Source organism: Eptatretus burgeri, chromosome 8 (genome assembly GCF_056783735.1).
Source record: "Eptatretus burgeri isolate ZD-2024b chromosome 8, Ebu_testis_v1, whole genome shotgun sequence".
Classification (NCBI taxonomy): domain Eukaryota; kingdom Metazoa; phylum Chordata; class Myxini; order Myxiniformes; family Myxinidae; genus Eptatretus; species Eptatretus burgeri.
The window spans coordinates 11,440,274-11,467,773 of NC_140968.1; the positions used below are offsets into that span (position 1 = coordinate 11,440,274).

General features: G+C 48.1%; 1 protein-coding gene across 8 annotated transcripts in view; it reads right to left on the reverse strand.

Annotated features, from left to right (window-relative positions):
• Positions 1-27,500, reverse strand: part of MYO15A (myosin XVA) — a 374,107-nt gene that overhangs the window by 244,357 nt on the left and 102,250 nt on the right. For 6 of the 8 annotated variants that reach the window (XR_015060712.1, XM_085890857.1, XM_085890855.1 and 3 more), the window contains exon 3: positions 17,637-17,747. Coding sequence is in view for 5 of the 8 variants with exons in the window: in XM_085890857.1 (XP_085746983.1) it covers positions 17,637-17,747 (111 nt within the window). In the remaining 3 variants the exon portion in view is untranslated. Of the gene's footprint in view, positions 1-17,636; positions 17,748-24,153; positions 24,281-24,473; positions 27,144-27,500 lie in introns of those variants that run through there. The other 2 variants (XM_085890859.1, XM_085890858.1) reach the window with 2 other exon arrangements.

Consider the following 27,500-nt stretch of genomic DNA (forward strand, 5'->3'; position numbering starts at 1 on the left):
GTTCTTGCAGCTTGCAAACTGTTGCCTTGATCCTGGCGCACATGGCAATGAACAGGGGGGGGGGGGGCAAAGCGAAATTGAACGGGGCTGGTGAACGTGGACAGTGGGCATGGCATGGCAAAGGCAGCAGGCAAACAGCCCGCAGAAGAAGGCCGCTGCAGGCAAACACAGCCGGCAGATGAACTGGCCGGCACAGGCCTTGCAGAAAAACAGCCAGCCGGCAGATGAAGTGGGCCGGCACAGGCCTTGCAGCAACACAGCCAGCAGATGAAGCTGGCCAGCCTTTGCCGTTCAGTGGAGGTTGGTGGAGGGAGTGCGGTGGTGCTGGCCACTTGGAAGGTGGGCTCGGACCTACCTACCTGTCTCCCTCCCAACCTATCGCCTTTGCCTGTCACTGTACATACCCACTCCCTTAATTTGTCAAACCCCAATTTAGCCCCAACTTTTTTTTTTCTTACTTCCCCACTATAAATCGTCCCCTAACCCCCTTTATCGTCTTTGTTCGGCTAACCTACCCTGTCACCTAGCCTACTCCCAACCCCTACGTTCCCTTCCCGGAGGGGAATAAGGGAGAGCTAGCGTCCTGTGTCGAGGCCCAACGAAGCCTCAGAATGGCCTCCCCAGAGTTCAGCGATCTATAACCAAAGTGGGTCCAGCGGCCCACAACGAGAGCGAGGGGATGGATGGTGCGGAGGGGTACACTTCCTAATCTACCCTATCCATTTAACTGTTAAACTACCCCAGGGCTTTCAACAAGCGCCTCTCGCTTAAACGATTGGTTCTAACAACCCAGATTCCCGTCGCCTGTGTTGGTGTCCTCACAATTTCGGGCCTCGCCCCCCAATTTTCTCTCCGTGCCCTCACACGGTCTCATGGCTGGGACACGTGGCCCCCTTTGGCAGGCACGACCCTCTGCCGAATCTCCAGCTATGGCACCCCCGGGCACTACACTGCCTCCGAGCCTACCAGCTCCCTAACACCGGGGAGTGCCCCCCATGGCACCTCCCCTGAAACGCACACGTGGCAGGCTGGCTTCCCAGGCCCCTTTCCGAGGGTCACCCGTGCCCACAACACTGCCCACGCGGCTAATGGCGCCCCGGGCCCCCGCACCAAGCAGGCGCACCCGTGCCCACTACGCTATCCCGGCCCCCCATGGGCCCTTGGCCTACTACGGCTGACAAGCCTGGTGCCCGGGGTACCCACTCAGCGATACTCACTTTTCGCAGCCACGCTCCCAGCCCGTCAACAGGGCTCCTGCACCTCTCCAAATGGGTTTCGAGCCTACTCTCCCACCAACAACAAAACGACCTCCATTTTTCAATTTGACTAACCCCCTAACTCACTCTACACTGACCCCGGGTTCCCTTGGGCGGGAGTCACTCCTCCCCCCAATCACTCATCGCACCATGCAGTCCCCATTCGCTCCATACACACAGAGCCGCTGGCCTCACTCACTCACCAAGCACATGCTTCCACTTCACTCACCAACAACTCTTCAACACACTCACTGCTGAACTCTGCCATCCTTCTACCTCCCCTAACTAACTCGTGCTCCCACGTCGTCCCTTAAACTACAGCACGTTCCTTTTAACACTACGTAGCTAAACTACGTCCCCTCTACACATTCACAAGTCTGTCACTGTCTCCAAATAATCCCATTAATCAATTTCGCAACCTAAATCTCGCTACAATCCCTCTAACTAATCCATTCCACGGGCCCCATGAGGACTTACCCCTGCCCCATGGAGCCGGTCTAGCTAAGCTAACCCTTCCCCCTCACTAGTTTCATCCTGTGCCCAGGTCAAGGGGGTCTTCCACCCCTTGCCCAGGAATCCTGTACACCCGAAAGTGAGGCTTGCTTTTTTTTTTTTTTTTTTTTTTTACATGCGCAGCACCAGCGCGGCAACTCGCGCACTTTGCACCTGCCCGTGACGTCATGCAGCTGCACGTGTTCCTCGTCCCTCCTTGGACGGTACTATCCGGCAGGGATACCCCTCCTGCCGGATTCCAACCCCACGTGCAGCCATGGCGTCACCGTGCGCATAAAAAAACACAAGCCCCACGTCTCGAGGGGTTCCCCACGCGAACACATGTGCTTTGCCCGTTGGAGCTTAACACACACGATCGCGTGGAGAACCCGTCCGGTCCAAATCCGAAATCCTGCCTAAACTTTGTCCGTCCGCGGGATCGGCAAATCCACCGCTGGCGTTTCCGGACCGGGACTTCACTCTCGCAAGCGAGCACGTGGGTGCCTCGTGCGTTGCACAGCACGGACCTCGTGCTCACTGCTGGGTGAACCCGGCACGGTCCCCGAAACAACTACAGCCGCTACTCGGCTTTCTTTCCTTACATGTCTCCGTCGTCGCCTCCATTCAACACACGCACACCTGCGTGTTACGACGCTCACACTCCATTCCATTACATTCACACCGGGAGACGCGGCTGCGTGCTCCCGCATGCCAACCGACATCTCCCTCACATACCACTCTCTCACACACACGGTCTCCCTTGCATAAACCATACCACTCACACGTGGTGCTCCATTCACTCGCGGTTCCTCATCCACACACCGTTCCTCACTCATACACCGTGCCTCACTCACACACGCGGGGGCACTCAACCGCGGTGCTTCATCCACACACCGTCCCTCACTCACACACGCGGGGGCACTCAACCGCGGTGCCTCATCCACACTGGCCGTTTCATCCACACACACGGCCTCTTCCACACACGGTGCCTCACTCACACACGCGGGGGCACTCACCCGCGGTTCCTCATCCACACTGGCCGTTTCATCCACACACACGGCCTCACTCACACACGGTGCCTCACCCACACACGGCGTGCTGGGAAGCACGTACTCTGGCACCATCGCCACCACACCACTCACACACGGGGTCGCTTCCACACACGGGGACGCACTCACACCTTGCACCACACACACAGGGACAACGACACTGGGGATTCGTGTCCCCACAAGGGTCTCCGGGGCCTCTATACCCCCCAAGCTCTCCGTGCACCCGTTCGCAGCACTCCTCCCCTCGACCTCGCAAAGCACGACCGAACTCACCTGGTCGTGACTCGCCTCAAGGGGGAATACTCCCTCCCCTCGTTCCTGGAGGAGGCCATCCAGCTGCTCGCACCGGGCCTCCACCCAGTCCGCGAGCTCACCCCCATTATCCTCCACTACCTCCGTGTGTGTGTGTACGTCACTTACCCCGTCTTCATCGTGCAGTCTTCCCTCTATCGTTCCCTTCCCGGCTACCGTCACTGCCAACTCAGTCACCTCTTCACCCTTTACCTCCCTTGTCTCAACTATTATTTCCGTTGTCGTCACCTCGTGTCTCGTCTCGCACGTTTTGGTCTCCCCATTTAATTTTTCCCTTTCGGTCATCGTCACGACCCTCGCCCAACACGTCCCCCGAATTATTTTTTCACCCGCCTCCACCGCGGGCCCGACAGCCGTTGCATCCCCTTCCAGCTCGTTCGCTCCCACACGTGGAGTCGCCATTCCTATCTCCCTGGTCACGGCCTTCATGCCCGCCTGCAGGCATCAGCCCATGTTCTGCGTCTCACCCCGCAGCTTTTTCGTTTCTTCCTTCATTTGCTGTGTATTCGCATCGATCTTTTCGTTCATGCTTTTTATTTCGTTTATAAATTCAGTTGCGTTTGCATCCATCTTTTCGATCATTCCTTTTATTTCGTTTTTCACTTCGTTTGTCATTGCCGCCAGCATGGCGCATAGCTGGGCCATGTTGGGTGCGCTTGGGTGAGCCGTTTCGGCAGGGGTTGGGGAAGGGTTTTGGTGGAGAGGGGGAGGGGAGGTGTCATACACCGCGGCCGCTGCCGCACCCATTTCGGGCTCTGGGTTCAGTTGGGCGAGTTCGTTTTCCTGTACAACCAACATTTCCTGCACGGGGATTTCATCCTGGACCATGGATTCTACACATTCTACATCCATTTCTAATACCCCCGGCTCCCGCTCGCCTTGAGACGCCATCTTGCTTCTCTTAAAGGGTTAATTTAGCTCGCTCGTAATTTGGAGGGAATCGGGGGTCGCTCCTCTCACCCCTGGACCGATTCCCGTGAATTTAGCCGGAGACAGGAGAGCCCGTTTTCCCGTTCTCCGATACCAGTGCCGCGAGGAGGGCGATGAGTTTATATCGCACGACCTGACACCAGTGTTGCGGATTCGCGCCCGCCGGCGTGCGGACGGCCACATAACTCGAATCGCGGCACGTCGCCCACCGGACGGACAATCCAGTCGTGACCCTCTCGGACTAACGCCGGGAACCAGTCACGGGTGGACCTTTCGGTCTCACCACGATCGTGCCAATCGGCCCCCGTGTGGGATAGCATTGCTCGCCAAATTCGACCTACCTAAGTACCCACACGGAGGGTAGACCGGGCGATCGCACCTCGCCGCAGGTCGACTTCGGACACGGGCCACTTTAAGCGACCCGTTCCGTACTATCGGGATAACCGAGCGGTGTATTTCGTCGGCCTCGACGGTTCGATTAATTATCGGGCGTTTTAGCCCACGACCAACCCTTTACGTGAAGCAAGATGGAGATTCAATGAAAGAAAAGACTAAGCGAAGCAGGAAAACAGTTCAACATAATTTACATTTATTTCACGATGAACGGAAAGCACACATATACAATTCCACCAAAAGCACATGTAAAGGAAGAAGAAACACAATATTACACAAAAAGCAAATGCAACAATGCAGATCTATCCGACTACCGAGCACACGGCAACACTTATACAATTTTACTTCACAGACGGCGCCGACAACACATATTCCCAAAGCAAAAGAAAAGAGAACCACCCTCCAGGATGAGGGGGGTAGGCGGGCCTGGGGCCGAGACCGTGTCGGGCCTACCGTCTGATGATGAGACGCAGAGTGGCGGTGGTGCCTCACTCCGCGGGCCTCGCGGACAGTGTCTGGTAGGGGGTGGGAAAGGGGCCCCCTTTGTCGCACTATCTCAGCGCGGGGGGAAACAGGAGGGGGTTGCTGATGCTCGGGGGAAGGAGGATATCACCCTGTCTCGGGTCCTGCGGCGAGCGTCTCCTCCTCGACTTCGGTCGCGTTGCTGGCCTCTGCAGCTCCCGGCACCGACGCGAGCACCCCCTCGTCCGCCTTCGCCGCCGCCACCTCTCCACAGCTCCGTCTACTCGCCCTCTCCGTCTCCTCTCTTGGCTCGTCCCAACTCTTCACTCTTGACTTCTCCCACTTCTTTCCAGCTCCACCGACGACTCTCTTGAAATCCGCACAACTGCCAACTGAACTGCTTTGACTGACGAACGCAGCCGTTTATATCAGCCCCGTGGCTTCGCTCTTTCACCCTTGACCCTTTGCCTCCGACCCTTCACCTCTCTAACTGGCTCCCCATTGGACCGAGGAAAAGTGGGCGTGAATGCTTTTTGATCCATGAATTTGCATATAGCGTCCTCACTCCAACGCCCTGGAGGCGGGGCCAAATCGCCCACGCTCTCCGATTGGACGGAACAAAAGTGGGCGTGAGTCGTTTTTGATCCGTTTTCTGCGGAAAGTCCGTGATGTTTTTGAATACGCTGCTCGGTGCGCGCCCTGCACGAGTCCAGTATCGGTGCCCACGAGTGGCGCGAGATGGTGTGGATGCGATGGTGGCGAGTTATGACGGTAAAGGTCGTGGCGGTTGTGGTGAAGCGGCGTTGTGGTTGGTGGTTGTTGTTGTGAAGCGGCGTTGTGGTTGGTGGTTGTTGTTGTGAAGCGGCGTTGTGGTTGGTGGTTGTTGTTGTGAAGCGGCGTTGTGGTTGGTGGTTGTTGTTGTGAAGCGGCGTTGTGGTTGGTGGTTGTTGTGTGATGGCTGTTGAGACGTGGTTGGTGGTGGTAATAATGGCGGCTGGTCCAAAATAAAGATAGTAAAAGAAAAACGGCTATCCTGAAGAGTCGCAGCCCGAGTGAATGACATTTATTCCCTCTAGACAACGGGTTTGGGCCTAACTACACATATACTTACAGAGATATCTCACCTAAGGGACATGAATGGTGGTTTGTGAATTTCGTCAACCACAACAATATATATATACAGTTGATGTTGGTGGTATAAAAAAATATATATATATACATATATATATACATATATATTGTTGTGGTTACCAAATTCGCAAACCACCATTCAGGTCCCTTAGGTGAGGTATCTCGGTAAGTACATGTGTAGTTAGGCCCAAACCCGTTGTCTAGTGGGAATACATGTCATTTATGCGTGCTGCGACTCTTCAGGATAGCCGTTTTTCTTTTACTATCTTTATTTTGGACCAACCGCCATGATTACAACCACAACCACCGCTTCACCACGGCCGCCACGACCTTCACGTCACACCTCGCAACCGTGGCATCGCCACCGTTCTTGCCCCGCTGTGGGTACCGGTGTTGGACTCGTGCAGGGCGCACGTCGAACAGCGTGTACAAAATCACGGATTTTGTGCTTCAAAAACGGATCAAAAACGACACACGCCCACTTTTTGCCGTCCAATCGGTGAGCGATTATGCAGTGAGTGAGCGAGCCTCCAGAACGATCGATATATGCAAATTTGTGGATCAAAAAGCCTTCACGCCCACTTTTTCTCGGGCCAATGGGGAGCGAGGTGAAAGGTCAAAGGGAGGGGGTCAAAGGCGAAGCTACGGGGGGATAAAAGGACCGTGTTCGTCAGTCAGAGCCGGGTGGAAGTCTGGAGCCCGAAGCCTGCAGTAGCTGGAGAAGCTGAAGAGAGTCGAACGAGGAGAGCCCAAAGAAGAGTCCAGGGTGGAGAGTCCAGAGGCGGAGAGGCGGCAGCGGCGAAGGCAGACGAGGGGGTGCTCGCGTCGGTGCCAGGAGCTGCACGCCCGAGGGAGGCCGGCAGCGCGTCCTGGCCGAGGTGGAGCCGCTCGTCGCACATAATAAAGATCCTCTATACCCCGAGCATCAACAACCCCCTCCTGTTTCCCCCCGCGCTGAGATAGTGCGACCAAGGGGGCCCCCTTTCCCACCCCCTGCCAGACACTGTCCGCGAGGCCCGCGGAGTGAGGCGCCATCGCCGCTCCGCGTCTCATCACCAGACGGGTAGGCGCGACCCGGTCTCGGCCTCAGGCCCGCCTCATTCTTGGGGGTATTCTTTTCCTTGGTTTTGGGTATGTGTTGTCGGCGCCGTCTGTGAGGTAGAATTGTATAAGTGTTGCCGTGTGCTCGGTCGTCGGTATTAGCTCTGCATTGTTTTCGCTTTTATATTTGCTTTTTGTGTAAATGGAATTGTGTTTTTTATGTGTGCTTCCCGTGTGCCGCGAATAAATGTGCTTTATTATTGAACTGTTCTCCCGCTTCGCTTCGTCTTTTTCTCCCATTGAATCCTCATCTTGCTTCACGTAAAGGGTTGGTAGTGGGCTGAATACGCCCGATAATTAATCGAACCGTCGAGGTCGACGATAACACCGCTCGGTTATTCTGATAGTACGGAACGGGTCGCTTAAGTGGCCCGTGTCCGAAGTCGACCTGCGGCGAGGTGCGATCGCCCGGTCTACCCTCCGCGTGGGTACTTAGGTAGGTCGAATTTGGCGAGCAACCCTATCCCATGCGGGGGCTGATTGGCTCGATCGCGGTGAGACCGAAAGGTCCACCCGTGACTGGTTCCCGGCGTTAGTCCGAGAGGGTCACGACTGGATTGTCCGTCCGGTGGGCGACGTGCCGCGATTCGAGTTACGTGGCCGTCAGCACGCTGGCGGGCGCGAAATACCGCAACAATATATATATATATATATATATATATATATATATATATATATATATATATATATATATATATATATATTGTTGCAGTTCAAGGAAACTGCATGCCTCCAAGGCAATGGCATCCAACATATATGCAATGGGACTCCCTAGACAGTTATTCAATTAATGTACATTTAGATAGTCTCTTCCCTTTTGTTTAAAGGGACAATGGGACGTGTGTTGCGGGGATCTCATAGCAAGGTCTGTTTACACCACTAACTCCATTTCTACTCTTCTTTTCTGCTTATTCCTGAAGTAAATCCGAATTTGCATCCTCGAAGACGCCAACACGTGCAGCACGTGCCGCGGCCGGGGGAGGGGAATAGAAAGCCGCAACAACACCACACAAGCATGGACAGCGCAGCGGCGAGGAAACAGCGATATCCTTGAACGAACCGCTGCCGAAAGTTTGAGATGATCGGCTCGAACTTCCAATGATCAGGGATGCGATGACCCGTTGCATTGAAAACGCATGAGAATTAATATCTCTTATGACCCAATATTGGCAAGAGCGTGGTTGGCAGATTTGCTGCCAGTAACGACATTGTCAGAGGCTGATAATAAAAAAACAACTACGCCACGTTGTACGGACCACAAGTGTGCAAGACACTAGCGGCTCTTTCTTTTCAACCCATTTCTGGATTTCATTATATCGGCATCTTCTATTCCCTCCATACCTCCATCTAATTATTATATCCGATCGGTCCCCTCAATTCCTGACACAGATTGGGTTTTGCCCCATGCACACGATAAGAGAATCGGGCGGATGCGAGCGCTGGCCACTGCTTAATGGCGGATCCGCGCGCACTGTACGGAATGTGCTCGAAAGCAGACCCGTGCGCCGCTCGCAACACTTTATCATCGTACAGAGCTGGGCACGAATTGCACACATCTTGGTCTCGTCTGTGCATGGGTTTGCCATAACATCTTACCTTCGATCCTTGTTGGCGGCTGTGGGTATTTCCCGCAGACGGGGATGCCTTCTCGTCTCTCCTGCCGGCGAAGCCGCAATCAGGCAGGAGCATGCTGTACAGCTCGGGCCACGTGGCACATCACGAGCAGGCACATTGACCAGCGGTAGCCGGAGGTCCCCCGGGCGGGCATGCGGGGCCAGCATGGTCTTTTCGTTCTTTCATTGATCAAGCATGGTCCAAATCCGAGCTTAGCCGAGACTTTATTCCCAACGATCCGTTCCTTTTAAACGGTCCGTCCTTGGTAGTGTCGCTCAGCTGCATCCGATCCGGTAAAGTGATCCGGTTCGGACAAGGTGTACCGAGGGCATGTTCCCCTGTAATTAAATCACGTGATTAATTAGATAACCTGGTTAACACACAGACGGGAGGACCCGAGGTCACGCGGTTGAGTTATTGGCGTTCACAGTCGGTTAGCGACCCGCCGTGTCATGGAATATCCTTGTGCGAAGGCCTACAATTCCGGGGAGTCTGGTGGGAACCCGAGAAAGCTCCTTCCCCCCTCCTCCTGGCCCTCTCACCCGACCCCCAGCCCGCAACAAAATATATATATATATATATATATATATATATATATATATATATATATATATATATATATATATATATATATATATATATATATATATATATATGTAAAGATAAAGGCGTTTCTGTGTGTTCGATGTAATCTTAGCTATCAGGGCTAATACGCCGAAATCACCTCCGTCAAAACCTAGATTCATGCACGGAGTATGTTTTAGGCAGGTTTACTCGAGGATATCAGTGAAAAGGTGTCCGTTTAGGGACCTTGAAAACGTTAACGTAAGACGTTTGAAGGTAATCACGTGACCGGAAATGCTTTGACGTTGACCTGTGAAGAAAAATTATTCAGGGAAAGGTAAACGTTCAATCCACTTTGTCTTCTTCTATTACTACTACAAGGACGAATAATATCTTATTTCATTATTCTGGTACACATTTGGTAGTGTAGCATGAGGTTCCAACCTTTTACTGCAATTGTGGTTATTGGAGGTGCTTCCGACTATTATCTACACAGACAGCTGTGTAATTATCCACAATCATTAACATCCAAATTATTTGTTTTTTTTTACCACTGTACACGTTTGTACTAAATTAGTTTGTTGTCAATTATGTATTCAAGGACTGAAACCTTAATGAAGAGCGGTGTCCAGCTGATGATCCAGATAGTTGGAAAATCATTCGTGTGTGTGCGTGCGTGCGTATGTGAAACGACACCAAAGAGAATTAGTGATATACAACATGAATAGTAAAAACATTATTAACAAGATATTGATATAAATACATAAAAAATTATATATATATATCTTCTTCTTCTTCTTTCGGCTGCTCCCGTTAGGGGTCGCCACAGCGGATCATCCACATGATCCGCATAGTGATTTGGCACATGTTTTATGCCGGATGCCCTTCCTGACGCAACCCTGGTCGCCTCTTACAACACAGGGATATGGTACACCTATTCTAACCGGGGTATACACCGGCCCAGTATACTGGTACTCACTTCGCCGACCTCGGAAGGATGACAGGCTGAGTCAACCCCCTGGTGTATTAATTCAGTGGCCCAACGGGGCTTGAACTCAGGACCTTTTGGATCCCAAGCCGCTGCCCTAACCACTGCGCCAACACCAGGCTCCCATAAAAAAAAAAAAATATATATATATATATATATATATATATATATATATATATATATATATATATATATATATATATATATATATATATATATATATATATATATATATATATATATATATATATATATATATATATATATATATATATATATATATATATATATATATATATATATATATATATATATATATATATATATATATATATATATATATATATATATATATATATATATATATATATTGTTATGGATTTCAGAATCGGATCCGACAATGACTGTCAGGTCAGGTTCGATCTGTGACCTGCTACAGGTACCATGTAAACCTGTACTAACCTGTTCCATGGTCGGGTTGTCGGCGACTAAACCGTCTCCCCCACCAGGTTTTCTGGTGAGGAGGGTGTTTGGATATGGACACCCAGCAGGATTAAAAACAAAACATGTCAAAGGGCGGAGGAGCTCATTGTGAGCCAACGGCCATCCATATCTAGTGCCCAACTGTATCTGCGGACGTCCTCCTGCAGTTGGGTCACTTCTTATTAGGAGGTTGGTGGCAGGATTTGCACTCCGGCCACCGTAAAACCCTTCATTCCGCAAAACGCAAAAACGCAAAAAAATCTGAAAACCCACTCCGTGGGAGTACCTCCTGTGCAGCTTCCCTTCGCAGGGCAGCTCACCGGATGACGGGATTGGGGCAAAGCCTTCGGGACCCCCAATCTTTGATAGGAGGGAAACCACGGGGTAACACCCCTGGGTCAGATTGCGGGAGAGTGTGTCGGAGTGGTGCTGAGGTGTCGTCCACCAGACGGCGGTCTCCTTGGGTTAACCTGAGGCGGTCCCTTCGGGTGGGTGCCTGGAATGTCCTATCCCTAAGAGAGGATGATCACCTGTCTCTGTTATCATCTGAGCTCAAGCGTTTGGACATCGGGATTGCAGCTCTCTCTGAGGTTCGGAGACCGGATTGCGGCGAGATAATGGTGGGTGGTTCACCTACTATTGGTCTGGTCGCTCTGATGGTTACCATACCCAAGGAGTTGCTGTAGCTGTGTCCAATAAGCTGACCAAAATGATAATTGAGGTAACACCGGTCAACGAGCGTATTATGAGATTAAGGATTCGCCACTCCTTAGGTGTCATTTCCCTGGTCTCTGTTTATGCTCCGACTGAGGCGAGTGATCTCACCGTGAAGGACACATTCTACGCCACACTCGAGTCTGTGGTTGATCAGTGCCCCAGACGAGATACACTTCTAGTCTTGGGGGATTTCAATGCATCGACTGGAACTGATAGGGATGGTTATGAGGTGTGTGTTGGTCCCCATGGGTCAGGAACTATGAACCAGAATGGCACTAAGTTCCTTGACTTTGCAAGAAGTCATGGACTTGGGGTGGCTGGTTCATGGTTTCACCGCCCACAAGCTCATCGCTGGACTTGGTATTCCAACGCTGGCAGTGTGGCAAAGGAGATTGACCATGTCCTCATTGACGGTCGTTGGAGGATGATCCAGAACTGCAGGGTCTACCGGAGTGCTCAGTTCCTCAATACTGACCACAGGCTTGTTGTAGCAACTCTAAAGCTGTACCTTAAATCCTGGAGAATGGTACCATCCCAGCCGAGGCTGGATGTTGCCAAGCTCAGGGATGAGAGAGTAGCTGAGGAGTTTGCGAACAGGCTGAGTGGACACTTGGGGGGTCTGGGTGCTTTGGGGGGTCCTGAAGAGTTGTGGAGCGCCTTCAAGACCACCATCCTTGATGTTGCCGGTGGATGCCTTGGAGCTCACCGCAGGGCAAAGAAGAATTTTGTCTCTCAAGGGACACTGGATACCATTGACCAGAGTCACAGGGCCAGGCTGAATGGCAGAGCTGAGCTGTTCAGGGAGCTGAGGCGTAAAACTGTACGTGCACTGAGGGTGGACAAGGAGGGCTATGTGCGAGGAATCTGTGAGGGGGTAGAGCATCACCTGTGGACAGGTGATTCTCGTCCCGCTTACAGGGGAATTCGCGCATTACGTTCATCCAAGCCCATCCCTCGGAGCACTACAGTTCGAGCAGAGAGTGGTAGGCTCTTGACAGAGGAGTCTGAAGTGAAGGCCCGCTGGGCCGGTTACTTTGAGCGGTTGTACCAGGCTGATCCCCCAACTGTCGAGTTGGACGTCAAGGGTGTTACAATCCCTGTTGCTGACCCTCGAATCAACTGTGGTCCACCTACGCTTGTGGAAACACGGGCTGCGGTGAACCAGTTGAAACGGGGCAAAGCTCCAGGGATCTGTGGCATCCATGCCGAACTTCTCAAGGCTGGTGGAAATGCTGCACTCGTGTCGTTGCATGCAGTTTTGTGCTCTGCCTGGAACACAGGCATCATCCCAACTGACTGGAAGAGGGGCCTTGTTGTCCCTCTCTGGAAAGGGAAGGGTGATCGCCAAGACTGCAACAACTACCGAGGGGTGACGCTGCTCTCAGTGCCGGGCAAGGTCTTTGCTCGGATAATTCTCGATAGGGTTCGCCACCATCTGCTTGAGCACCAGCGTCCAGAGCAGTCAGGCTTTACACCAAAGAGGTCAACGATTGACCGTATCCTTGCACTTCGTGTCCTCACCGAACGCAGATGAGAGTTTCGGCAGGGGCTGCTTGCAGCCTATGTTGATCTCTGTAAAGCGTTCGATTCAGTGAATCGGGATGTCCTCTGGAGGATTCTTGGTCTTCGTGGGGTGCCACCAAAACTGATCGATCTGATGTCTGAACTCTACTCTGGTACTGAGAGTGCTGTGAAGTGTGGTGGTACCATCTCTGACTTATTTCCAGTTGTTACTGGAGTTCGTCAGGGATGTGTACTTGCCCCCACACTTTTCAGCACTTGTATGGACTGGATTCTAGGGAGGATGTCGGAGAGATCAAGTTGCGGTGCGTCATTTGGGAATGTCAAGATCTCGGACCTTGACTTTGCAGATGATGCAGTCATCTTTGTGGAGACTTTAGACATCCTCTTGGGGGCCCTCGAGGTGCTGAATGAGGAGTCGGAGCCGTTGGGATTATGGGTTTCTTGGGTCAAAACTAAGATCCAGGCTTTCGGTGACATCTTGGATGCTGCTGTCCTGTCTGTGTCTGTTTGTGGTGAGGATGTTGAGGTCGTGGAGAGATTCACTTACCTTGGCAGTGATATTCATGTCTCTGCTGGCTGCGAGTCAGAGGTCAATAGACGTCTGGGTCGGGCCTGGGGAGTCATGGATTCACTGGATCATGGGGTGTGGCGCTGCCGGTACCTGTGCGGGAGGACGAAAGTCCGAGTCTTCAGGTCCTTGGTACTTCCAGTCTTGCTCTATGGGTGCAAGACTTGGACTCTGACCAAGGATCTGAGACGGAGACTTAATTCCTTTGGTACCAGGTCTCTTCGGAGAATCCTTGGCTATCGCTGGTCGGATTTTGTGTCCAACGAGCGGTTGCTGAGAGAGACTCGGATGAGATTTGTTACCTGCAAAGTCCATGAGCGTCAGTTGCGGCTGTATGGACATGTGGCTCGTTTTCCTGACTCTGATCCTGCTCACCAGATTCTCTCAGCGAGGGAGTCTCATGAGTGGAGGAGGCCAGTGGGTCGACCACGTGCCTCATGGTTGCAACAGGTTGACCATCATCTCAAGGAGATGGGGATGGGCCTGGCATCTGCCTGGGGGATGGCCAGACGGAGGCCCCTGGAGTACCGGCGGAAAGTGGACGCAGCGACGTGCTGTTCTGGCACATGCTCCCATACCTGACCTGATCCGACAAATACATACAAACATTTAAGTCCTCAGACAGTTATTTCCCTAAATGCATGTCCAGGATAGACCCATCCCCATGTCTGATGGGATTCTAACTTTGATGCGTTGAGAAGGGTATAGAATAGATTCCCTTTCTTACGGGATGGCCTTTTTCTCTTTACGACAGACACATTCATGCACGTGAGATAGCCGTTAGCCCAACGGAGTCTTGTCTACCCCCTTTCCATCAGGACACATTGGCTTGGAGGTGGACGATTTATTTACACTTTGGACTTTCAGGATATTTGATTGAGCACACTGCGGGCTTTTCCTGAGCAGTTATTCTGATGGATCATTTATCTTGCCCACCTATTTTCCATCGACGTTCAACACCCCGTTCAGCAGCTCGATGGACACGAACTGGTTCTTTTTCATATCGGGCTGAACATTGAGGTGATAATTGCCCGTTGATGTTCAGTGAGCGCTTCATGTTTTCGCTCGGTTGTTCCAGCAAATGGCTGCTTTCTGCCGTTCCTCCAGCACCACAAACAGGGCATCGTAAGGAAGGAATGATCGCGAGATTGGCGGTTTTGTCACGTGCAACGGATGCGCCAATAGGCAAGGTGGATTTGAATGAAGTCTGCTTGAGGCTCCACCCAGACTGGCCACCTAAAAAAGGACGAGAGGACCGTTTTTGGCGACAGTTGGTGACAGCTGAGTGATGGCTATTTTCAGCTCCGGTCAGTTCCAGTCAGACGATTGGTGAGCTGGCGACAGTTGGTGACGACCTTGCAGCCGCAGCCTTGCAGCTCTGATAGCTGGTGACAGCCTCACAACTTCTCACAGTGCCTCACAGTTCCTCACAGCTCCTTATACATGTCCATTGGTTGTGGCTCATGGTGGCTCCTGACGGTGGGTGATGCTTGGACTGTTAATGCTGGTTCTGCTCAAGACCTGTTCTTGGCATACCTGATTCCTGGTGTCCCTGGTTCTTGGCGGTGACGACGTGATGTTGATTGGTGTTCATGCTTGTTTGCGAGTGGGCGCACGGCAAGGCAGTGCGCTGGCAGTGGACCAAGGCACGCTCACAAATTTCACGACGTTTTATTTGACATACGACGACTTCTAATTGGTAAGCGAGACCGGATTCCTCTCCCCCCCCCTCCCCACCCCCCGAATGATCAACGAAGTGCATTGTGTGGGTCTTATAGTTAGGTCCAGCAACTATTTCATAATCTGATTCCGCCTCCAACCCTTTCCTTTTAGCCATGGTACAAAACAAGCAAGCAAGCACACAGGCCATTCAATATGCGATTGATAATAAGCACACCACGATGCCTACCGTGGTTCGGAACCGCAACCGAACTACACACGATACCACCCGCGCATCGCGCGCCATTATTTCGTTCAAATCTGCGAGCCAATCCACAACCGGCATTTCATCTTACTTCACACCTCGCTCACCAAAATTCCTGCACCCCCTTCATGCCACTGCATTGCTACAATTTGCCACTCTAAATAGAGGAGTACTGCACAACTCAGGCTGTCCTTGGGAACACACGATGCTTGGCCAAGCAACAGACGTCAACAACAAGACCGCATCTCGGCGGGGACGTCCCGGGTGAGCACGTGGAATTGATACAACCCTCATCCAGTCGCCAGACCATGGCAAGATGGGGCAGCGAGGAAGGGTCGCAAGAACGACGATCCAAAAGTTTGGTACGGGGAACGGGTGTGCATTTTGGTTCATGAGAGGGGGCCCGTGATTGGTGGGTAAAGTCCGTTGCTATTTGACATTGAGACTGCACTCGGAGCGCGTTCAGGGCCGGGGTGCCAACTCAGGGAGCATACCCTATGTGAGTCAGGAGCTTCGACCCGTGCTGAAGCAGATGGGCAAATGAGACAAATACCGGTCCAGGAGCCTGGCAGGGCATGCCTAGGGCCGCTGTGGCCTAATAGAGAAGCAGGATTCGGGTCATAGTGCGTCGCTTTGGGGCATCACCCCACCCTTCGCCCGGGATTTATAAAAGGGGGAGCGTGGAGCTGTTAGCTCTCTTCTCTTCATTGGCTCTTCTTCACTGCCTCCCATTCGCTGGCTCTTCACTTGGTGTCTTGCGATTGGTGTGCGATTGCCAGGTCATGCTTCTTCTTGAGAGACTGATCCGGGGCGACTGCTGAGACTCCCTGCCATGCTGTTAACGTTCCACCACCCCCGTGCAGCCAGACGGACCGGTGCGGAGTGCACATTGCCATGAGCTCCGACAAAGTGATTAAGCAGGAGATAATGCGCCACATCTAGAGGTGGGAATGCTCAGGCGGGGCGTCCCTCAGGGAGGTACACACTCCACAAACAGACGTTTACATGGCTAGGTTAGGGATCTTTCGCCTCATTCATCTATTCTCTCTCTCGTTCCACCTCTCTATCTCGTCTTCATTGGACGCACAAAGAGCATCGTTACTGACTCGCATTCCCATTTTCCTCTGGCACGACACCGCACTGCATCACACATCCCACTCCTTGGACTCCACCAGTGTTCCTCCCACCTACCTCTCCCTAAGTGTTCTGGGTTGCATTGGTCTGCCGACCGCACCAGGTATTGAGAGGTTGTTTATCCTGATCTGGTCTCTTTCTCTGTTGGCTATATCGAATCTTCCTCAAGTGTGTGTGTGTGTGTGTGTGTGTGTGTGTGTGTGTGTGTGTGTGTGTGTGTGTGTGTGTGTGTGTGTGTGTGTGTGTGTGTGTGTGTGTGCGCCTGTTCGAGCTTAAGTGAAGATTGTAGAACTTATAACGGGACAACTCTGTGCTGTGTCTGTTTTTATAAGATTACTTGTCTTTTGCCACACCCAACGAATTCCTTGCTATCCCCCGCTGTACATACAAATCAACCCCATTCAATGTGCCACATACTTTTCATTGCCATTGTAAATAAATCTTCCCAGCTCGTGCTAATATCATGATCATTATCATACACCATGTCTTGTTATTTGTGGGTTGCTGGCACATATAAACATGAAGGGTGACCCTTTTTCCACCTAACACCTGGCCAGACTTGTACGTTTGTCAACACCCAAAGATAGAAGAACAACTGAAACCTCTTGCTTTGAGTATCTGTGAGAATCAAACCCCCACCAGTGAAAGCGATGAAAAAGCTTCACCATGCAATTACCCATCCAACCACCAATTTGTTAATTGGTGTCAATATAAACTTGTGAATATCGATGCGATTCCACAATTTCCCTTTTGGATAGCAGTCCACGTACAATTCCTTGTGAACGTCTCTCAATGTTTCAAGCTTTCCACCTCCTTGTAAAGAGATTAATGCATGCAAGACGTGTCCACACCCAAAATTAAAATCTGTTTCCAACCAACATCGAAGTTCAGCAACCTTTCAAATACCTGAGAATTTGTGAGCTAAATTGAAACATCTGAAAAATTAATCTCAATGATTCTAATACATCCATGATTGACGAGTTGCGCCATTTACCTTTTCGTCAATCAGGCAAAGGATTAACGTGGGATGTCCACTTGAGTTGAGATGTTCCACCACAGCTGGAAGAGCAGACCCACTAAGGCTTTTGAACCACACTGGTTCTCCCTGAAACACAGGTTCATTGCACAAAGCTGAGGATTATTCCGTGCAGAAGAGAGAAGGATGGAATATCCTGCTGCTTTCCAGCTCATCAACAAGCTTCCTCCAATGTGCTTTCCTCCAAATTCACCCAAATAACATAAGAGCAAGGAGAAGACAGAGAGGCCACCAACCTCTCTGTGATGTGACTGATCACCCCTTTGGGCTGGTGCCTCTGGCTCACACCTTTCACTTTCAAGGCCCTCAAAATCATTGGACTCTCTCCCGATGAAGCTGGGTCTCTGGGTCTGTGACTGCACCACTGCATACTGGTTGGTGGCCTCTCCGTTTTCTACGTCTTTTTTGCCGTCACCCTCTGCCCCTACACTCCCGAGTCTCTACAAGGCATCCACAGCCTGCCAGTAACCCACTTCTCGTGAACTCCCAAAATCCAGGCTCAGCGCTACCTCCACCTATTTGGTTCCTCCTTTATCTCACCTCTGGATCCAACTTCCTCAATCTGTTCAATCCAATTTTTCCGTCTAGGAGCTCAAGACAGCTGTTCACCACTACATCCGGTCATCCCCCATCCATACGCATGATGTTTTCTACCTTCATTAACCCTCACTTAGCTCACCCCTTCTTTTCCATGTTAATGTATTTTCTCTCTCTCCTTTTTAGTTTTTTTGTTTCATTTCTGTTTCATCCCCATCTTTCCCTTCCTCCTCTTGTTATGTTTGGAGCTTGTGTCCAGCTTGTTTATCACATGCATCCTTTCCCCCTCCCCCATCATCTTACTCTTCCTCATGCCCATTCTTCCTCCAAGAGGTCCATTTATTGTGTCTCTCTATCCTTTTGTTGGTGTCCCCTCCACCCACCTCATTTTCACTCTGTTCTCTTTGTTCGGTTGTTTTCTGGTCCGTTCTATGTTCAACCTCTTCCATGTTATTTGCAAAAACAGTCAAAGCTCATGAAAGAGCTAGAGCACAGAACAGAACATAATGCTGTACATAGAACACAGAATGAAGCAGGGAAACAATCAACAGCAGGGTATAGGGATACAACAGAGGGATACTAGGACAAAGAATGAATGAAGGCAAGGAGATTGCAAGGAGGATTTGTTTGGAGGACACCGGTGGGGGGGGGGGGGAGGTGAACAAGCTGGATACAAGCTCAAACACAGCAAGGAGGAGGCTGAAAGAAGAGGAAGGGAAGACCAGAGATGGAATGTCAATGGAACAAATTGTGGATAGGGTGGATGTTAGGATAAAAAAGATTCGTCATCTTTTGAAAATGCTCAGCCTTATTCTATCATAATGGATATACTTTGAAAGTGCATTGTGTTTTTTGCAACATTATACTTGCAAGGAACACAAAAAGCAACGAGCATTACTTAACTGGAAATACTGGTCACAAGTGACATGCATGAAATAGAAAACTAAGCTCATAATGTAAAAGAGTGCAAATTTACAAACATGACCATTGTTAATATTATTTACTTAATACTCTGACAGATAATATATATATATATATATATATATATATATATATATATATATATATATATATATATATATATATATATATATATATATACACACACACACACACACACGTGTTAAAAAGCTAATGAATGTTAATGAATTTCTCAGTAATTTCTGGAGCTGACAAGACCTGAGTCGTGATCCTTGATTGGTTGAGGAATATATTTATAATCTGCAATAAGAAAATAAATGAACTCCAATCAAGGGGGAAGGCAAGGAAGCAAGGAATTACACAAGGCAAGCTGCTTTGAGAAGTACCTCGTGTACGAGATCTGTCTACTTTATCCTCTTCGTCTACGTTTTCAACTTCTTCCAAGAACCTTAAATAATCTAACCAAAATGTGTGTGTGTGTGCGTGCGTGCGTGCGTGCGAACTGAATAACCCAATGTTTATTTTCTCCTGTTAAATTTTAAAATGTTGGTTCATGGTATGAATATGGAACTTCCACTTTTGTATACAGAGTGGAAGAGCGAGTACGAGTACACTAAATGGATCGGGACACAACAGGACAAGAGGAACAGCAGAGAGAGAGAGAGAGAGAGAGAGAGAGAGAGAGAGAGAGAGAGAGAGAGAGAGAGAGAGAGAGAGAGAGAGAGAGAGAGAGAGAGAGAGAGAGAGAGAGAGGGTGGGAGGGGGGGGGACACCAAGAGCAAAATTGAAGGCCAAGATAGAGGAAGGCAGACAAACAATGGGTATGGGGAGGAATGGGGGTAGGAGAGGATGCTTGTGGTTGACAAGATAGATACAGAAGGAAACTGTCAGGAAGGAAAACTGAAATTTTTGGAAGGAGGAGGGGTTGGGGTGTAAGCGGGAGGGAGGTTAACGAGGGAAGACAATGTCATGGTTTTGGATTGGGGGGGGGGACAATCTGAGATGGTGGTGAACAGCTGACTTGAAGACCTGGAGAGAAGAACGAGATTGAAAAGATTGTGGAAGTTGATTCCACAGGTGGGGAAAATCCTTTTCAATCCTTATTTCAGAATCCTTATTTCAGAACTTGCAAACTATTACATATTCGAGCATGAGCATGCTTCAGTGATATAAAACTTAAAGGAGGCCATGTATTTACAATGTGGGCACAGGGTGGTGGAGGGGGAGAGCACAATCAAGAAAATAAAAAGAGAAACGAACTAGAATGGCTCTCGGTCGAGCGAGCACCTCAGCCAGGATGAACAATTTTTGTTTTGTATCTCACAGATAGACTGGATCTGGATCCGGACCTGAACCAACATCTAATCGGCTTGTTCTCAAATTGTCACCGACCCAACTCATCCACCTCGTTTAGTCATAACTTATCTGCAGTGTTTTTAAATATCATGCCATATATAGTTTTAACCTCATCTCTCAATGGTGATCGAAGAATCACTTTAAAAATGAAAAAAATATTATATCTGGATACGTATCCGGATCTTCACCAAAATCTAATCATTTTGTCCTGATCACACACCCAACCTTCCCACAAAGTTTCGGCTGAATCCATGCACAACTTTTTTTAGATATCCTGCTCACAGACAAACAGACAGACAGACGAGGGTGAAAACATAACATCCAATCACCTTGGTGGTGGAGGTAAAAACAAAAAAGTGGTGTTGGAGGATAAAAGAGAGTATGAAAGGAGCCTGACAAACCATCATGGGAAACACCTTGCATCATCCATGGATGCTCCGAACGCATACTCATCAAAATGTCAAATGGTATTGGAAGATAATGCTGAAAGAATACACTATCTGGGTGATCAAACTAATCTGTTCAATCTGTGTTCATAGATCTCTATATTAATCATGTCATGTTGGAACATCAATCCTTATTACAGGACCTTTCCCAATGTACATCGAGTTTCACCATTGCATTTCCAATCTTTCCCATTTTATCCTTTCCTGTGCTTTTTATTTATTCCCGCACATAAAATTATTCGTTGTAATCATAACTTACTGTATTTTGCATTAGGCATTTGCTTGTTCACTCATTATATATATTTTTGAGTATAAAGATGCTCTTCCACGAGTTTTATAAGGATGATTGTTCGGTTAAATTGCCGGAAACGAAGCAGGTTTCTGTAGAACTATCGAGTTAAAATTACTGCTGGAAATTCAGAAGAAAAGGGAGAAAAAGAAAAAAAAATACAGTTTTGACATCATAATAAAATAGGCTTTTGACGTCATAATGAACTTTTTGAGCACACCTTGCAATGTAGTTAGCCATACTTTAGCAAGAAGTACATTGAAAGCAATCCGCAATGGGATCTCAATGCATGAACAGCTCTTACAACTACATTCAATCACATTACTTAAGGCGCTGTCACACCTTGACGATTCAGCCAGCAATGGCAACGTATAAAAATGTATGTAAAACGTTGGCGTACGCTGAAATTTTGATGTTTTTTTTTTTAAGTTTTGGTTGTATTCATAACGTGTTGGTCGTATGCATAACATATTAGTCACGGGCACAGAACGTTTCGTTGTCTTATAGATAACTTATACCAACGAATGTTTAGCCTGTTGTCGGCGTTCACAACCTATGCCCAACGATAGTTTAACTTAGGTATAGTGCGCTGCACGTATCGCCGACGAACTCGTGGTGTAGCCTGTTAAAAACCTGCCGCACGCCGATTTAAATCATAACCGCCTGAGAGTTGGAAGTGTCAACATCGCAGTCACACCTTGACGATTTAGCCAGTGTATGCCGACCTATGAAAAATGTGTCCAAAACGCTGGCACACGTCGAATACGGTAGGAGTAAGTTGTGTATACGTTAAGAGCACGCTGAAAAACGATGAAGTACGCTGTCATATTTCGTGGTACGTTTAGTACGTCGTGAAATTTTAAGCATGCTGAAAATTTTACGACGAACTCGCCGTATGGCTCACACGTTCCGCTACGCTGGGAATAAGTTGTAGGCACGATATGCGATCGTTGACACACGTCGAGGTAATGTTTAGCAAACCCGAAACTTATTTTCGCCGTCAAGGCACATTTTCTTTTTTTTGTCCTTGGCTCCGTGAAGGCACGTAACGAAATATCTGAAGTTGTTGTTGTTGTTTTTTATCTTTTCTTTTTAGTCTATCACGAATTTTAAAATATATTCGGACATTTGCTTTTAAGTTTCGACGTCGATGTGACAATATCCTCAAACAGAAAATATTCACAGAGGAGGAACTAAGAATAAGACATGAGCAAACTGAAGAGGCAATCGGACGTGACGTAACGGCACGTGACGAAATATCGGAAGTTATTGTTGTTGGTTTTTTTTTTTTAAACGCTGCCAATACGCCATTATACGGTAGCTGTAAATTAGAAACACATTCAGTAAGTTCTGTGGTCGTCCGGAAGACATAAATCAAATACGTCTACATACGTTAATATGCGTTGGAGGTACGTCACACATAGGTTCAAATCACATTACTCATAGGTTAGAAATAAGTTTTGGGTACGCTAAGCATTACCTCGACGTATTTCGACTTATGAGTAACTTACAAGTAACGTTCCTCGACGTATGTCAACGATCGCATAACGTGCCTCGATGCGTGTCAACGATCGTGTAACGTGCCTACAACACGTTATTCATAGGTTATAAATAAGTTTCGGGTACGCTAATCATTACCTCGACGTGTTTCGACTTATGAGTAACTTACAAGTAACGTGTGTCGACGTGTGTCAGCGATCGCATAACGTGCTTACAACTTATGGCCAGCGTAGCGGAACGTGCGAGTCATACGTCGTAAAATTTCAAGCATGCTAAAATTTGAGGACAACCGCAAAGTACAACGATGAAAGCCAGCGTACTACGATGTATGGCAGTGTTTTTCAGCCTGCTCTTAACGTATACAAACTTACCCATAACGTAGTCTCCGTGTGCCGGCGTTTTAGCCCAATTTTGCATACGTCAGGCATACGTTGGTTAAATCGTCAAGGTGTGACAGGGCCTTTACTAGCAGGGGTACCCGGCGTTGCCCGGTGCTGTTTTAATCCTGTTGACATTTCGAAGAAATTAAATTTTGGGTTTTTTTTAATCTTTTTCCGTGGGGGCCAAAAGCACTTCCCTATACCCACTAAGGAAAGACGTCGGGGATCATTTAATATCACCTTTCACATAACTATAAAGGCTAAGGCACTATCGAGCAAATAAATAAATAAAATTAAAAAAATAAATCCAACAAAATCCAATCTTTCTTTCAAATTTTCTTTTTTGGGGGCCAAAAAAACACTACCCGGAACTCACTGATGAACCCCTGAAGGGTTGATGAGGATCCGTTTGGCTATCTCTGAGAAAGATGGTGACACACACACACAGACAGGCAAACAGACAAACATCTCTCATATGATATAGATTACATGCAATGTAGGCCAAAGAAACATTTTAATGAAGCATTTGATGACATACCACAGTCTTAAACTAGAAGGGCACTCGGTAGAGCACATACCTCCGCCACGTAATGCCTGATCCACAAGAACATATCGGGATCAATACATTTTTGAAATATCATGGTATGCAGGACTATATAGTTTTTGGCCCAATCTCTCAATGGTGAAGAATCACTTTACAAAATTAAATAACTCTCCTATCCAGATCCGGATTCGGATCTTCTACAAAATCGAATCAATTTGTCCTTGCGACACACCCAACCTGTCCACCAAGTTTCATCCTAATCTGTACACAACTTTTTGAGATATCATGCTATATATTACTTTAGCCCGATCTCTCAACGGTGAAGAATCACTTAAAAATTATAATATCCAGATCTGGATTCGGATTTTCACCAAAATGGAACGATTTCTTCCTTCTCACACACCCAACATCTTCACCAAGCTTCATCCTAATCTGTCCAAACTTTTTGAGATATCGTGCCATATGTCGTTTTTAGCCCCATCTCTCAATGGTGAAGAATCACTTTTAAAAATTCAAGTAGTCGGTTCCGGATCTGGATCTTCACCAAAATCTCATCAGTTTGTCCTTGTCACACACCGAACTTGTCCACAAAATATCATCCGGATCCGTCCACAACGTTTTGAGACATCCTGCACACAAACAGACAGACAGAAAGAGGTGAAAACATAACCTCCTTCACCTTGGGTGGTGGACGTAATGAGTAATTAGGCTAAAATCAAGTCGCATGACCCAAACCCTTTCTCAGAAATGCCTCGTGTTTTGTCTGGATTACTGGAATAATTATAAATGTATGCTCATAATCAACCCCATTAGAGTCCTTACCTTAACCCACTCAGAAGAAAAGACAAAAAATTCAAGAACCAGAGTCCCATATACATCCGCACATGGCTCAATACCGACTTTGAGGGACTCCAACTTGCTCACTCAGGGAGCACCGAGCTTGTAATGAAGTCGGGGCACAAAGTGTTTGATTACCCAACAAGCTTTGAACACAGGGTGCTTGCTTCCATGGAACAATAACAAAGCATCATTGGTGCTAACGTGGAATTACAGGTGTGACTTGGGCCGATGATAGGCGTGGTGCAATGTTACATGATAGGTGAATGATAACAAAGATCAAATTTTGAAAGAAGGGTTTTGTTCATTCGCATTTCATTTGGAATACTATATTTGAGATGAACAAAAAAAAAAACAATGGGGATAGGGGGTGGGTTGTTAAGTTATTCTGTAGAACAAGAATAAAATAAACAAAAATCAAGCAAGACTAAAATAAATAAATAAATAAATAAATAAAGGATATGGATATGAATTCAATTTAATTCCCTTGGCCTGGATAGCCCAACCCTATCTGAAAAATAAATCCCTTTCGAAAAATAAAGAAAACATTAATGTTGACAATAAAATTGAGAAAAGGTGAATCCTCTTCCTACACTTCTTCTTGCTTCATGTAGCTGAGCAGAAGCTATCATCACAGTTTTAGTTGCGAGTCCCCGAGCCAGTCCAACGCCCTGCTGGAGAGAGAGAGAGAGAGAGTTTAAGTTTAACTCCAAAATGTCACCCTGGAACTTGTATCTGGGACAGGATGTTATGATGTGCTCCATGGTTTGGTCAGGGTTTCCACAGTCACGGGCAGACGAGGTTTTGAGGTGGCCACATCGCGCCATGTCCACCTGTCCAGCCTTTATCCTGTTGAGCAGTCACACATACTCCTCAAAAGATTGAAACCAGATTGGTGAATCGTTGGGTTTGGAAGTACTGTCTGTATTTGTTGAAAATGGTGTTTTCAGCCGACACTTTCCTCCACGATTATTTGGTGTTGTCGAGTAGTAGGTGCTGAGCTTGAAACCATAAGGGGTTTCAGGAGATCATGTGGAGAGTTGGGACATCTTTCAGATCTCCATGGATAGGAAGATCCAAGTTATTGCTTACTCGGATTACGTCTGTGTGTGTTGCTGCATCTTGCCGGATGGAGGGGCTGGGGGCGATGGGAGGTTGATGTTTGACAGGACTAGTAACCACTGAACTCGGATTGATATCAAAGTTCCAATGATTACCCTCATTGCTGAATTAAGTTGTGTGTCGATGAGTTTGGTGTGACGGCTTAAGGACTAGATGGGGGCACAGCATTCGGCTGTTGCGGTCATAGCTATGGCGGAAGTGCGAAGGTTGGCAGCTTTTGCACCCCAACTTGTGCCAACGAGCTTACGAATATAATATTCACTCCACGTCTGTTTTGGTAGCAGTTTTACAGAGGTGGTCGTGGTAAGTTAGAGAGCAGTCAAAGGTCACTATGACATGGGTGGGAGTTCGATCATGGTGCACTTTTTCTCCCCAGAAGGTAATGTTGAAGGTGTTGTGTGCCTTCTGATTGTAAAGATGGAATGCAGATTTAAGTTCGGTCGCAGTCTCTCCACTTTGCCTGTGTTGTCGAAACAATATCGTCGGCATATGTGAATTTCAGTGATGCCATGGTGAGCATGCAGCTTGTGAAGACGTTAAAAAGTGCAGGAGGGATTGGGGTTCAGTGTAGAGTGATGAGATTGATTCCGGGGCTAACTCGACAGAGCTACGAGGAGTGGCTGAAATAGAAAAGCCTTTCCACTGAATAGTGGATGGAAAGGCGTGTAACCCCAACCCCTTTTTGTATTTGCGGCAATGAAAGTACTGCTACACCAGAGTATGTACTTTGTGACTGCGCATGCATCGATCAATTATAACAGATATTGTCGAGGAATCCACAAGTCCCACAGATATTGCTTCCCCCTTTCACACCTCCCATTTATTATCATTATATGCATTGCTTTGGGGTGGGTATAGAATATGAATTTGCTGAGGAGAGGACTGAGCCGTATTGTCCCGGGGAAGACTGACCAAGATGTACATGATATGTCCAAGAACATCCCAAGTTTGGCAAATGTCCATCTATATTTCTGAGATTATGTCAGAAGCAGACAGAGTTGGAGCAGATGACCGATGAAATGGATAAAAAAAAATTAGAGCAACTCAAAAGTCATTTTTGTTTTCCGCTCCGAGCATCAGTGTATTCGATTGGAAGGGGATGAACACTCGGCATATGTATACACGCTCACACGCTCAATTTGTTCACTTGCCTTTGAATATATTTGTGGGTGAGAAGATGCCCGTGAAACACTCTTGTCAAGTATGCGCTTCTGCTCACTGTTACCCTTTGATTATCATGTCCTTGCTTCTTTTTGCTCAGCTGACATCAGCTTTAAGGCAGTTCCTCGTGACACGTCAGCAATTTTGCAGCCTTTGTCACTGAAGTTCCTGCCAAACGTACACCAACAACTACACCATGTTCGAAGTTGCTAAGATCCCCACTTGTCTTGTGGCCATGCTGGATTGCTGGCTCTTAATGCTGGACTCGAGCTGCAGCCCGCTTATACATACACACAAGAGGACGACCATGGAATACATTGGCATATTTCACAAGCGAGTCACAGACGTGCGGCAGCCCATACTTTGCAAATATGTTCTATGGCCTGTATATGCTGGCGTTTCCATTTTCTGTCCACTATCTGTATGTGTGTGTGTGTATATATATATATATATATATATATATATATATATATATATATATATATATATATATATATATATATATATATATATATATATATATGCATTTCTGATGCATTTCTGTCTGCGATGTCGCTGATGACTCCACCCTCTGCCGTCCCTCAGACCATCTGTCATCCCTCAGACCGGCAAGCAGCAGCTTCTTTGCTCATTGCAGATCTGGATAAAATCACAAACTGGTCCAACACATGGAACATATCTTTCAATCCAGACAAATCTCACACTCTCACTATGTCTCTCCGAAAGGAC